Source organism: Triticum aestivum, chromosome 3A, assembly GCF_018294505.1.
Source record: "Triticum aestivum cultivar Chinese Spring chromosome 3A, IWGSC CS RefSeq v2.1, whole genome shotgun sequence".
Lineage (NCBI taxonomy): Eukaryota > Viridiplantae > Streptophyta > Magnoliopsida > Poales > Poaceae > Triticum > Triticum aestivum.
Genome location: NC_057800.1, coordinates 11,925,631 through 11,939,176, shown reverse-complemented (window position 1 = coordinate 11,939,176; position 13,546 = coordinate 11,925,631). Strand labels below are relative to the sequence as shown.

Genomic DNA, 13,546 nt, shown 5'->3' with positions numbered 1-13,546 from the left:
CCGGCAACTTTTCTCTCGACGATGTGAACCTAAGCTGCTACCCGCCCCTACAAGCTGCAAGGGTTTTGGCCTTTGTGTTGTACTGTATTTTGCAAGCACATGTGTAATTGGCAACCCCTGTTCGGTGCGGGGGTTGGAGTGCTTGACTTGGACCAAGAAGGTGCTTGTGTTGCGACTACAGATCCGGCATATGTATACAAGAAAGCAGTTTTCCCGGTCAACTTCATGTACAGATAAGTAAAAAATATAAAAATGGTAAATCAATTTTCGTGATGGCTCAGCTCCCGTAGCTCAGTTGGTTAGAGCGTTGGTCTTATGAGCCGAAGGTCGCGGGTTCGAGCCCCGCCGGGAGCAAAAAAAAACCCTACCGTCATGACCAGTATCTTTGTTACAACTAATATTTTTTGAACTACTATACGTATTTGCATGGTGTTGCAAACACTTTAAACAAACCTAATGGTATAGTAATTTGTTGAAGTATCCAGTGAAAATCTAAAAACTTCCAGCAATTGCCATCAGATCGAGAATGTAAGGTACAGATCAAAAGTGGGAATCTAACCAGCCACTTAAACATAGTCTTTCAGTTAACCGCGTACCCTCACGTGCTACCTTGGTTATGATTCAAAAACATTAATAGATTTAGGGTTTATATTTTATGGTCGGGGCGTGTGCAATTACCTATTGGGGCACATATCATGACTTCATGGACCTAGTCTTTCGCTTACGGATTTGTTCAAGATAATTATATGTTAACTTCAAAATTCGAATTATCAAAGTCATACGTGAATGATCTGCAGCCGGAAACAGAAACAGAACTATATTTTTATGGTAATTAATTTGGATTAGTATACTTTTGCTGGCAACATGAAGTTTGGTTCTATGCATCGCTTGGTTCCATGACTTCTGTCGTGCTCACAACTTTATTTTTGTCTACGAAGCTGAATACTGATATATTATATATTAGTTCATACATTTGTAAGATTACTATGTTTATACTTTTCACTTCATTATTATTAATTGGATTGTGGTTGGGAAATTTGAGGCTATTTTATATGTTGCGTATTCGAACACGAAAGTTCCCTTCTGCTCCCAAGCTGAGCTAGGAATGAACAGTAAATTCTGAAAAGATTGAAGAAAAAAATCTGAATTATTTTTGTGCAAACTTTGACAAATGTTCTCGGAGCATGCAAATTTTCATCCCGAAATATCATCCGTGAAAGTCATAGCAAAAAAGAAAGAAAAACAACACTCCAAAATGCTTTCAAAAATAGCATTTTTTGTAGGACTAATTTGTTTGTCTTTACCACGACTTCCATGAATGCTATTTCAGGATGAAAACTTGCAAGCATCGAGAACATTTGTCAGTTTGCACCAATTTTTTTTCTTCAAAATTTTGTGAATTTTTTACTATTTTTTTTCGATTTGACTGTTCTTTAGGGAGCATATGAGCTCGGGATTAGATACTCCACGTCCATTTGAACAGCTTATTCCGATTTCAAGATTAGGCACTTAGCCTCAAGTTTGGCCAGCCTTCACAAAAGTTCTTACTACGCCACTGGCACCGTGGAAGGGTGTCACGATACCAAGATAAATGCAAAAATAAAATAAAAATCCCTACACCTACGGTGAACCTATGTAAGTTTTACAAAACTTTACAAATTAAAATCAAATCACTGCTGGAATGCGGAAGATGTGGAGTTTCCAAGGCTCCCCGAGTTCCTTTTATCGGGAGCTTAGCAGTGTAAGGTGGATGCCGAGTTTCCAGGGAATTGAACTCTGTAGTGCCACAAAACTCGGCAAATATCACTATGTACCCAGTGCCCGTAAAAAGGGACTTGACGACAAGGAGAAACTTGATGATGCCGCACATTGGCCGTGTTTCGCATGTCAGAAACTGGGCAATGCCCTGAGAGGCCGGCCCCACCAACGACTAGGCGACGGAGATGTGACGACGATCTATGTTTACTGGGTTTGCACTAACAAAAAGACAGCAATCTTATTCCTTTTCATTTTTTACTACAGAATTTCAGGGGTCACGTCGATGCCGGGCTCCCATGGAAAAAAGCTCGGCAAAGACCTGGCAGGTGGGCCCACGGGAGACGTGGCAACGACTATTGGAAGGTTGGGCTTCCTATGCTGAGTTCCGAACTCAGCAAAGCACCGACCTTTCGTCTACCCCGCGCATATAAGCATGGGTGCACATCTCCCTCCTCTGCCTCACGTGGAAAATGTTATACCACAAATATTCCTTCGCTTGCTAAGCTACATGTCTGAATTTGACTGCATTCCAACATTTGTCTGAATTCTTGTTACTGCATTCTAAGGTCTGTCCGAATTCGACAGAGTTATAAATGGTGTTGAGCAAATGTACATTTACATGTTTTGGCCGACTACACAACACAACTGCACAAAGTGCCGATCATCCTCTATTCTAAATAAGCTACATCAGTAAGTACATTGGCACATAATTTTTTGGAGAATCTAATGTAAGTAATTGGATTTTTGGAGAATCTAATGTAAGTAATTGACAGAGAATGTTATTTCATTTACAACTTCTGTTATTCCTCCAGGTGTTGAATGCATCTTTATGTCATGACGCTTCAGTAAATGTATGTTATTATCAGATGAACTACCATGCAATTTTGATAGCCTTCTTGGCCAGCAAAGAATTAAAGGGTTGATCAGATCTGACCAGGGCCGAGTATAAATTCTTTGTATATCGTTATGTTCTGAGATCGATATGTGCAGGAGAGGGGCTTTACTTGCACTTGGTTTGTCGTAACCATGCGTATCAGCTCCATGAATGGCATGGTAGCTTATTCGGTGTTGGGAGGGCGTGTGCCGATGTACTCAAAACCGATGACGAGGAATGCTAGGCCTTGAATGAAGAGGTAGATGTAGTACCCTTTGTTTGCGTAAAGCACGTCATAGCAACCACATATAATTATGCAGGTTCCAACAAAAATCTCTGAGCAGTTGTACCTGATAAAAGAACACACAAATCAGACATTATTTGACAAAACTAGAAAACATTCAAACCGGTAGTTTATATACAGTAAACCAAAGTAGTATATAGCATAATGTATTAGCTTTGAGACAATAGACTTTGCTTACTTGTCCCATAATCGTGTTCGCCTCTTCTCGAGCTTTGGTACTAGGGGCGTCGATAGCTCGACATCTATCACTTGCACATCATTTAATCCTTCCACGGCTGGCTCTGTCTTGTTGGCATCTCCCAATTTCTCAGTGACAACCCACTCATTGACTCGTCTAGCGTCGAGAAGACCAGTTATTGTGGCTTTTATACGGTGCAATGACATCACATTATCAAAGAGGACCCAGAGGATCACCAGATGAAATGAACTGAAAGAGTGGCTTTCTGGTGTTAACTGAATGTAATAAACATTACAACTGTCGTTCGATCTTAAGGTGTGTGTTACCTTGGTGATCCAAGAGCCTTGCAGAGGGTGATAACAGTTGGAACGTAGACCACGCACCAGAGAGGTATCTGAATCTCAGGGAAGAAAACGGACACCGGGATCGCAAAGCAATAGTAGATAAATGTCACTGTATGAGCAGTGATCTTCCCAACAAAGAAGAAGTCATACAACAGGTGGAGTTTGCACCAAAACGACACTTTCTGCACAGAGTAAATTAAATTTCAGGCAACAAGATGTTGTGTGTGGTGATGCATCCTTACATATCAAATAAATACAGACCTTGTTATGTAGAATCTCTACCAACACTTTCTTGAACAGGTTTGCTGGTCCACATGACCACCTGTGCTGTTGAAATCGGTATGCCTTGAATGTGCTTGGGAGCTCACTCTTGACCTAACCGTGCACAGGTCCAAGCATCCTTAGGTTTGTGTCTCGATGGGTTTGATTATTTCTGACAGAAAAGCAACTAAATAAAAGAGCATTATTTTTTGGCTTACTTTGACGGCGCCAACATACACGAACTTCAAGCCCAGCAGCGCCGTGCGAACAGCCAGGTCCATGTCCTCCACCGTCGTCCGTTCCTTCCACCCCCCGGCATCATTGATCGCCGAGATCCTCCAAACACCGGCTGTCCCTGGAAGATGCAAATATCCCAAACAAATCACTCTCTCAACATGCTCATTTGGATACTTGAGCTATATATATATATATGGTTGTGTGCATGACAATGATGCAGAGGCCTGGGTTTAACCTTTCTTTTAAAGGGGTCTATGACGAAACCGAGTTTACGTACCATTGAAGCCAAAAAACGAGTACACTATGGATCCAGCCTCTTGTTCAAACTTGAAATGGTAGTCCAGTGACATCTCCTGGAATCTTGTCAACAAACACTCATCTGAATTAACTGCACAACAAAGAGTACAAAATAAGCTTTAGATCCTGCTTATAAAGTCATAAGCAGTAGTATTAGAACATAGTGCACGAGGGTTGGCTAACCGAATTTCCAACGAGTCTGGACGAGGGCGATGTCGGGGTTGTGCACGAGGAATGGGACGGTCCGCAGGAGGAAATCGGACTCGGGCTGGAAGTCGGCGTCGAACATGGCGATGAACTCGCACTCCCGCACGTAGTCGCGCATCAACCCTTCCTTGAGCGCGCCGGCCTTGTACCCCTTGCGGTTCTGTCTGACCTCGTACCTGATGTTCACACCCTTGCTCTTCCATCTTTGGCACTCGATCTTCACCAAGTCCTGATAAAAATGAAACAGAAAGTACGATCAGTTTTTATCTTGAAAAATTGTGCTGTTGGGTAATCTATTGTCCAAAACTCCACAGCAGAAACACGGAGCATGCCTTTCGAAACTGCATCTACCACTAACAATTTGTCTCAAATAATAGCATCTTCTCTGTAAAAAACCAAGGGTGTAACTAGCTCTCGGAATTAACCAAGTCTCATTTATCTCCTATACCATTTGAATTTACATATGAAGATCTTAAGAATTGTTTTTGACTAATTTACATCGTAAACCGGACTAGTCTTGATGATGAAACAAACCCTGTGAACGCCAGCATCAAGAGTGTAGTGCTTGTGATTAATTTATTCGGGAACGAGTCCTCCAACATAGTACTACCCTCTTCTTTCAAAATAATTCAAGTTCTAGATTTTTCCTAAATCAAACATGCTTAACTTTTACCAAATCTATAGAAAAATGTGCTAAGATGTAGTACAACAGTAATTGTGCATCATAGGAAAATAAATTTCATAAAGAATAAGATGAGACTAATTTGATGCTCTAGGTGTTAATATTTTTTTTTCTATCAACTTAATAGTCAAACTTAAACAAGCTTGATTTTCGATAAATCCAGAAGTTGAATTATTTTCTATCTAAAAAAAGAAGTTGAATTATTTTAGAACGGAGGTAGCACTATTCGAAAATATTGGAATGTGGCACCCCGAACTTGATAAAGTGTTTTTCTTTCTTTTTTGCTTTTTTGTGAGGCTCGAAAAGATGAGTGAAGCGTTGACTATGAGGCCGATCAAGGTAGATCCATCCACCTAACCCAGTGTCACGTCTCCTCACGTTCCTTGCTGGTCACATGAACGCCAGGTATTCTGATTAGTTATAATATGCCAAAGAATTTGGGAACATGCTCTGGCGACGCCAAGGTATTCTCATGGATCCCAGATTGATTGTGTGCACTGCACATGCATGTTGTTGGCCTACGATCGATTTCTATATATGTGCAGGGGACGAGACTTGCCTGCTCCCCCAGCGTGCTCCCATCCGTGCTCCCGCATACGTGGCATGATTTAATTGGAACAAAATAAGGCCCCCCCCCTTAAAATCAGGGGGGAGATGATTAGATTAGAAAAAAAAGGAGAAAATGACAGCCGTAGGATGAAGTGGGAGCACGGATGGGAGCATGGCGAGGGAGCAGGCAAGCCGGATCCATGTGCAGGACTTCATCTCCACTTATCACGGCCGGCAAGAAACTAGTAGTCCACACTTTTGGGAAATTGGAAATTGTGCATGTACGACGAAGTAACCCAAGGATTATGGCTTTTGCAGCGGGCTACCTCCTTCGTTTCTAAATATTTCCTCCGTTTTCAATATAAGACCTTTAAGAGATTTCCAAATATGAGACCTTTAACTGATGTGTATAGATATTTTTTAAAGTGTAGATCACTCATTTTGCTTTGTATATAATACTAGTTCGTATTGAAATCTCTATTAAAAAACCTATATTTAGAAAGTAAGGGAATTGATTACGTACCTTTACAACGGGGTCGGTGGAGTCGTCAAGCACCTGGATCACCATGCGATCCGACGGCCACTCCAGCGCACATGCTGCTCCGATCGACACCTTGTACACCTTCATTCCGTCCATTCAATCCAATCCAAACAAACGATAGAACAAATTGATCAGCAAACAAAACCACCACAGCACCAGCTTGCCGCCGGTCAAAATCGATCAGCATTCTCCTATTGAGCACCAGGGAGGAGGTCACCTCGCGCTCGTTGTACATGGGGATCTGCACCAGCACCACCGGGAACGCCGCGCTGCCGACAACCACAATGCCGTCCTCCTCGTCATCGCCGCCAGTTTTGCATGCTGATGCGGCGATCGGCCGCCACTGGTACCGGCTCTCGGGCCTGTGCCCGAAGGCCTTGGCGGCGTAGCACACGGCGGCGACGAAGAGCTTCTCGAGCAGGATCATCACGGTCATGGCCAGCGACAGGAGAACCAGCAGCCGTACGGCCGGCACCACCAGGAACGCCCGCGCTTGCTCCCCGGCCCATGCGCATTGCGCGGCCACGGCCGGCCAGTCCACCCGCACCGGCACCTCCACCCACAGCCACGCCGTCGCCGCCATGGCCATGACCTCCTCGCCGGCGCCGGATCGTCTAGCTAGGAGGACTGGGTGCAGATGCTAGCACGACTGGGCTAGAGACTAGGAAGGTAGATGGAATAGTGCAGGCTTATATATATATATAGATAGTTTAGATGGATGGAGGATGCATGCACATGGAATATGTACGTGATGCGTTTTTCTGGTCATCTGGTGGTTGGCGACATGCATGGGAATGTTGCCACGAGGCCATGTAGTCGGGTGACCTGTCTGTCACCTGTGAGTGTGGAAGTAGTAGGAGCACCACTCTCCAATCCGCATACAGGCCAAGTAGTGGTCATCTATTATATATTGGTGTAGAACTGTGATAGATAGATCATATAGATAAAGTAAAATGGGTGAGTGACATGCATGGTAACGTACCCCTCCTCGACGTGCTGTGCGGCGACGATCCCCTCAAAGACAGATCGGCTGGCCATGTGATCTGTGATGTGGGGGTGAGTAAGATGGAGAGATGTCGGGTGCAGGGCGGGCTGTAGGAGAAGGTGACCACGAGGAGACGCAGGGTGGCCTCGCCGGAAGAGAGCGGGATGGCCGAGTGGTGGCATACCCAGTCGAGGCGATGCTGCCGGGGAGAGAATCTTACCGCCAGCCACCAGTCTCGCTGCATTTGGCCTCTCAAGGTACTCGCATCCTCCAGCGGTCCAGTCGCTTCTAATTTTATTTGGCCTCTTATAAGGTACTCATATCCTCCAGTGGTTCAGTCCCTCCTGATTTTATTTGGCCTCTCAAGGTACTCACATCCTCCAACGGTCCAGTCCCTTCTGATTTTATTTGGCCTCTCAAGGTACTCACATCCTCGGTTCTCAAAAAAAAAAGGTACTCACATCCTCCAGCGGTCCAGTCCCTCCTGATTTATTTGGCCTCTCAAGGTACGCACATCCTTCAACGGTCCAGTCCCTCCTGATTTTATTTGGCCTCTCATCCTTTCTTCTTCGATTGATCCAAGAAAATCCATGGTTTCGTGTGCCTTTGCCGGAAAAGGCTTTCGTCCCACTTTATGTATAAAACAACACATCCAAACAAACAAACCGATGCAAGGTGATGAGACGAACCTCTTACATAGCAGATCAATGGATTTCTTTTTTATGAAAACGGGAGAATCCACAATAGGGAACCGCACAAAAGATAGGGACAAGTGCGACCGTCCCCGCCGGAGTGGATGAGGCCATCATTGTCGTGGATGCCAGTATATGTATTACTACTGAAGTGGCATTTCCTTTTGGTCGGGTTGGACTGTTAGTTGTGTGCATTGTGTTGTACAGTAACATGCATTCGCTCCTGTTGGCTGTATCGCCTCTATATATCCACGGAATTCCAAACATAAAGGCCTAAGACAAGGAGATCCGATGTCCCCTATCCTGTTTAACATTGTGGTGGATATGTTAACAATTTTGATAGGAAGGGTTAAGGAGAATGGTCAAGTGGGTGGGTTGGTACCTCATCTTGTTGAGGGAGGTGTTTCCATCCTTCAGTACGCCGATGATACAATCATCTTTATGGAGCATGATTTGGCCAAGGCGAGAAATATGAAGCTAGTGTTATGCCTATTTGAACAATTGACCGGGTTAAAGATTAACTTTCATAAGAGCGGGTTGTTCTGCTTTGGCAGAGCCAAAGACGACCAGGAGTCTTACAGGCAATTGTTTGGGTGCGAGTTGGGGAGTTTACCCTTCTCTTACCTTGGTATTCCGATTCACCATCGTAGGCTTACAAACAGAGAATGGAAGTGCATCGAGGATCGATTTGAGAAAAAACTGAGCTGTTGGAAGGGTAAGCTCATGTCATACGGAGGCCGCTTGATATTGATTAATTCGGTGCTCACGAGTATGCCTATGTTTCTCTTATCTTTCTTTGAGGTCCTAGTTGGTGTTAGGAAATGACTGGACTTCTATCGGTCACGTTTCTTTTGGCAGGGTGATGAACTTAAAAGAAAATACCGGCTTGCTAAATGGGACATCATCTGTAGACCGAAAGACCAAGGGGGTCTTGGTATTGAAAATCTTGAAGTTAAGAACAGATGCCTTCTTAGTAAGTGGTTGTGGAAGCTGTCTTCCGGGACTGAGGCCATGTGGGCGCAGATCCTCCGCAACAAATACCTCCAGACTAAAACATTGTCCCAGGTCGCAGTCAGGCCGACTGATTCGCTTTTCTGGAAAGGACTAATGAAAGTCAAACAATCTATGTTCAATAGGACGAGATTTGTTATTGGAAACGGTACAAGTACACGTTTCTGGGAGGATACTTGGCTTGGTGAATCACCTTTAGCCATTCAATATCCGTCTTTATATCGGATTGCTCAACGACACGAGGTGTTCGTGGCAACGGTATTCCAATCTGTCCCCCTTAATATTCAGTTTCGACGGTCGCTAGCGGGCAACCGTTGGGAAGAATGGCTTCATCTAGTTAGGAGACTGATGGAGATTCAACTTCTCACCAACCCGATATATTGCGCTGGAAGTTGACTAGCTCTGGAGTATTTACAGTAAAATCAATGTATATTGATGTTATTAATTCGAATGCTATTCCAACTTCCAAGTATGTTTGGGCTGTCAAAGTTTCTTTAAAAATTAAAGTGTTTATGTGGTTTGTCCATAAACAAGTTATTTTAACAAAGGACAACTTGATTAAACGTAATTGGACATGACCTACTAGGTGTAGTTTCTGTGATCGGGATGAGACGATTAAGCATTTATTCTTTGATTGCCTGTTGGCCAAAGTTCTTTGGCGGACGGTCCATATTGCTTTTAATATTACTCCACTGACTTCGATCAATGCTTTATTTGGGACATGGCTTAATGGGGTTGAGCCTGCATTAGCAAGACATATTCGGGTTGGAGTTTGCGCTTTGTTATGGACTATCTGGAATTGCAGAAATGATTTGGTTTTTAACAGAACATCACGGATTCATTTTTTGTAGGTTATTTTCCAAGCTACGGCACTGATCCGTTCGTGGTCGCTACTCACTCTGATGGAGGCCAGGGAGCATTTGGTTACTGGTTCTATCCGTTGGGAGATGGTAGCTCGGGATATCTTCAACCGGTTTGGATGGCGGTCATGTAATAGGATAGGCAATTAGTTTCCCTATCTATTTTTAGCCAGCCTCTGTGTGAGCTGCATTTATCCTTTGCTTTTGTCTGGCTGGAGACTGTGGAACCTTGTTGGCACTTTTTTGTTATTTGGTTAATAAGATGGCCGTATGCATCGTTCTGATGCAGAGGCCGGGAGATTCCCTTTTCGAAAAAAAAGAAAGAAAAAAAAGAAAAAAAATATATCCACGGAATGAAAATGTCCTTTGTCAAGAGAAAAAAAAATCTGCTATCGAGCTGACTAGTCCATGTTGTTTCTTTTGAGTTGTTGATATTTTTTGAGATAGCTACCCGTTTATTCCAAGCGACTAACTAGTCCGTGTTTATGAAGGTATGATCCGAATGCGACCGGATCCGGTTTTGCCGCCGATGGACACCTATCCTTGGATGATTTCTTAGGTTAACTAGTGGGGGGTGCATAGGTAGGAGTGACCATTGAGTTAAAACTCAATACTACTAGTGTACTGATCCGCCGAGGGCTATGGCTGGCCATAGTGATGGTATCGTAGCCGGTATCATGCACTTGAAAATAGCAAACACGATCATGTGGCACATAACTAAAGAAGAGAGAGAGAGAGAGTAACATAGATAGATACCGTATCATGTTAAATACTATACTACTTTGTGTCATGCATGAAAATAAATATGACCATCTATGATATTACTTTATGATACTATGCACTATGAAGATAGTATCATACACTAATATTATATACATCATACTAGTATATGATACTTCCTATTATGAGTAACTAAGGCAAGCCTGCACGCCAGCAGCATCTACGTATATGCGCGTGCGGGTGCAGGCCAAGTACGAGATGCTTGCATGCCCCAACACTCAGTGGCGGAGCCAGGAAAAAAGGATGAGGAGGGCCGAGTGTTGCTGAGCCTCGTCAGGGAGGGCCAGCCCACCATAATACACCATTTTCATAGCAAATAATCACTTGTTCAGATATATATTAGGCTTAAATCAGTTGTATTAGGGGGGAGGGGGTCAGGCCCTGCTGGTCCCCCCTGTCTCCGCCACTGCCGACACTTGTACGTGGATTCCTGATTCGCTGCACATTTTGGGAGCAACGCAAACGGTGAAACCCTACGCGCCCCCATACATGCATATACCAGGCGCGTGCAGGAGTGATCGATTGTGTTCAAATTCAAACGTCACGGGATTCTAAAAACATAAACAAAAGATCAACGCTTGGGAGTACAGTAGATGGCATTGAGATGCACCATTGCTGACGGGGCTATAAATACGAGACGGGCGTCTAGTTTTATTTCAGGTTTCCGACGATATTTGTTTAGTGAAAGAAAACGTTCCCGTCGACTGTGAGACACCTATAATGACTATAACATAAATTTTTAAGATGTTATATTGGCTCAGTCTTTCGAAGGTGCTTATGAAGATAGGGTGTACGTGCATACGTCCGTACTATCAAACTGACTGGCATCCAGATAGAATCACACTGAAGGGATGATGCGACCCGACCCGCTTTCGCCGGCGATGGATCCGAACCTTGGATGATTTCTTATAGGTTAACTAGTGCATAGGTAGGAGTGACCATCGAGTTAAAACTCATTAGTAGTGTACTAATCCGTCGGTGAGGATGCCACGATTTTTTTTTTAGAAAAAAAGGATGACCTCGGCCTCTCTATCTGGGCGATGCATATAACCACTTTATTAATTATTCTTACAAGATTTACAAAGTGATACAACAGTAAGACTAAAGCCACCGTCTAAGCAACGGACTGTCGCTACATCTATCCAGCTGATGAAGAGGCGCAGATAGCCTGGGCCTAATACCAAACAGACATCGCAGTCAAGCCTAATATCTAAGACCTGAGACCCCAACCTAGCCACTTGCCGGGTCTGGGGCACACATTGGTCCGGCGTGCTCTCAGAGGCCGGCGCCGCCAACTGCCACCGCTCCATCTTCAGAACTGTACTGATGCATCAACCTTGCTCGGTCTAGCTATCGTAGACACCACCATGGCGCCCAACGGCACCTCTTCTCTGCGCACAAACAGCTGAGCACGTCGCGATCGCCACTGATACACCTCAGCGCTATGCTACCAAGTACCACCAACCGACACAGCTTGAAGTCCTTGAAAGATCTGTCATGCGTAGCACCTGCCGACCAGGCATGACAAAGCGTAGCACCTGTCGGTCAGGCATGACTTGACATCTCCACCGAAGCTCCGTGCAAGACGAAGCCGCTCCACCTCCTGCCTCTGACTTCCAGCGCTGCTCCACAAACAATGCTCCCAAGAGAGAAATGACACCGCAGTGCCGTGATCGTCCGAACTGGAAAACCAGATCATAGGGTTTCCCCCGGAGCAGCACGAGTGGGTCGACAGTAATTACAGAACGATGCCTTCATCAAGGTAACGGCGCAGAACGCCGCCATCGTCTGCCATCGGCTCGGTTTTCACCGGCAACTATGTCTCCCCGACTCGTAGCCGAGACTAGATTACAAATCACAAGATCCGATCATCCAGTCTCAGGTCGACCACCTCCGACGTAGGAGATGACCACCACTGCCATAATCCTCGTGATGCGATGCAGACCCGGAGTGCTTCAGCGAGCCGTCGCCGAATCCGATGAGATGCAGCAGTTTGAGGACGTAACGGCAGCCCGGGACGCGCCTCGGCCGCCGCTGCCGCCATCTCGTACTACTCCCGCCGGCTGCAGCCAAACCCCCCGTCGCGCCCCGGCCGCCGCTGCCCGCCATCCTCGTCGGGAGGGAGATCCAAATCAGGCCGCCGTCGCCTCAGATCTCAGGACGCCAGAGGAGGTCCGCCGCCGCCGCGCCACGGGGCCTTCGCCCAGCGACGTTGCAGGCGGCGGCGCAGGAAGGGGGGTGCACGGGGAGTCGAGGGGAGATCGGGATGTGGCCGCCCGGTGCGGCCCGGCGACGACCGCACGGGGTCGGGAGGAGGAGTCGGAGTCGGGGAGGGTGCCATGATCTTGGGGAATGAAATCTCAAGTGTCACATTCATTTGCCGTACTATGTACTCACACTATCTAAATGCTTTTATATTTATTTATGGAGTGAGTAGCTCATGGTGGGCGAAGGACAACTCCAATTTCGTTGCAGGTTTTTCATCGCAGAAGATACTACTGTCTAGCTGAATATTGTCTTTGGAGGCCGAGCTCCATGGAGCTCGGTTTTGAAAAAAAATAAATCAAATTTTGTCAAATTTTTTATTTTCTATGTTCTAAAAAATTCTGAAAAAAACACAGATATACATGAAGGTATAACGGGCGTGTGCTCATTTGTCGGTGGTTAAAGGCAAGCACGCACGCTACCCTCACCCACGTGTGCGTGCAGGTGCAGGCCGCGTACGTGATTCTTGCATGCCCGTTTTGAGAGTGCGCGCCCCCATGCATGCGTGCACCATGCGCGTGCAGGAGCTAGTAATTGTGTCCAAATTCAACGCCCTGCGGGTTTCTAAAAGAAAATAAAAAATGATGAACGCTTGGGAGTAATAGATGATGACATGTTGATATGCACTATAGTCTATAGCTGACGGGCTATAAATACGGGAGCGGCGCCCGTAAGTTTCATTCACCCAAGAGGAACCTAGCTGACTGACCTGCCTGCGGCC

The 13,546-nt window shown here is 45.4% G+C and overlaps 1 protein-coding gene and 1 non-coding gene across 2 annotated transcripts; one reads left to right on the top strand and one right to left on the bottom strand.

Moving 5' to 3' along the window:
- Positions 1–280: 280 nt before the first annotated feature.
- TRNAI-UAU (transfer RNA isoleucine (anticodon UAU)) lies at positions 281–354 on the top strand. Its single transcript has one exon. It is a non-coding gene; the product is annotated as a tRNA-Ile (tRNA).
- A 2,012-nt stretch (positions 355–2,366) lies between these two features.
- LOC123057528 (probable glucomannan 4-beta-mannosyltransferase 11) lies at positions 2,367–6,488 on the bottom strand. The gene is made up of 8 exons (XM_044480479.1): positions 6,450–6,488; positions 4,437–4,689; positions 4,234–4,344; positions 3,938–4,074; positions 3,720–3,833; positions 3,441–3,640; positions 3,115–3,363; positions 2,367–2,982 (listed from the first exon to the last, which is right to left on the bottom strand). Exons 1-8 carry the CDS (start codon positions 6,465–6,467, stop codon positions 2,817–2,819), a joined length of 1,248 nt encoding a protein of 415 aa, XP_044336414.1. The 5' UTR covers positions 6,468–6,488; the 3' UTR covers positions 2,367–2,816.
- Between the last annotated feature and the right edge of the window lie 7,058 nt (positions 6,489–13,546).

Excerpts from the sequence above, each read along its gene's own strand:
- LOC123057528 (XM_044480479.1), bottom strand. Across the intron at positions 4,345-4,436 it reads CCAGACTCGTTGGAAATTCG|TTAATTCAGATGAGTGTTTG; the intron begins GTTAGCCAACCC and ends TTTGTTGTGCAG. Across the intron at positions 2,983-3,114 it reads CGAACACGATTATGGGACAA|GTACAACTGCTCAGAGATTT; the intron begins GTAAGCAAAGTC and ends TTCTTTTATCAG.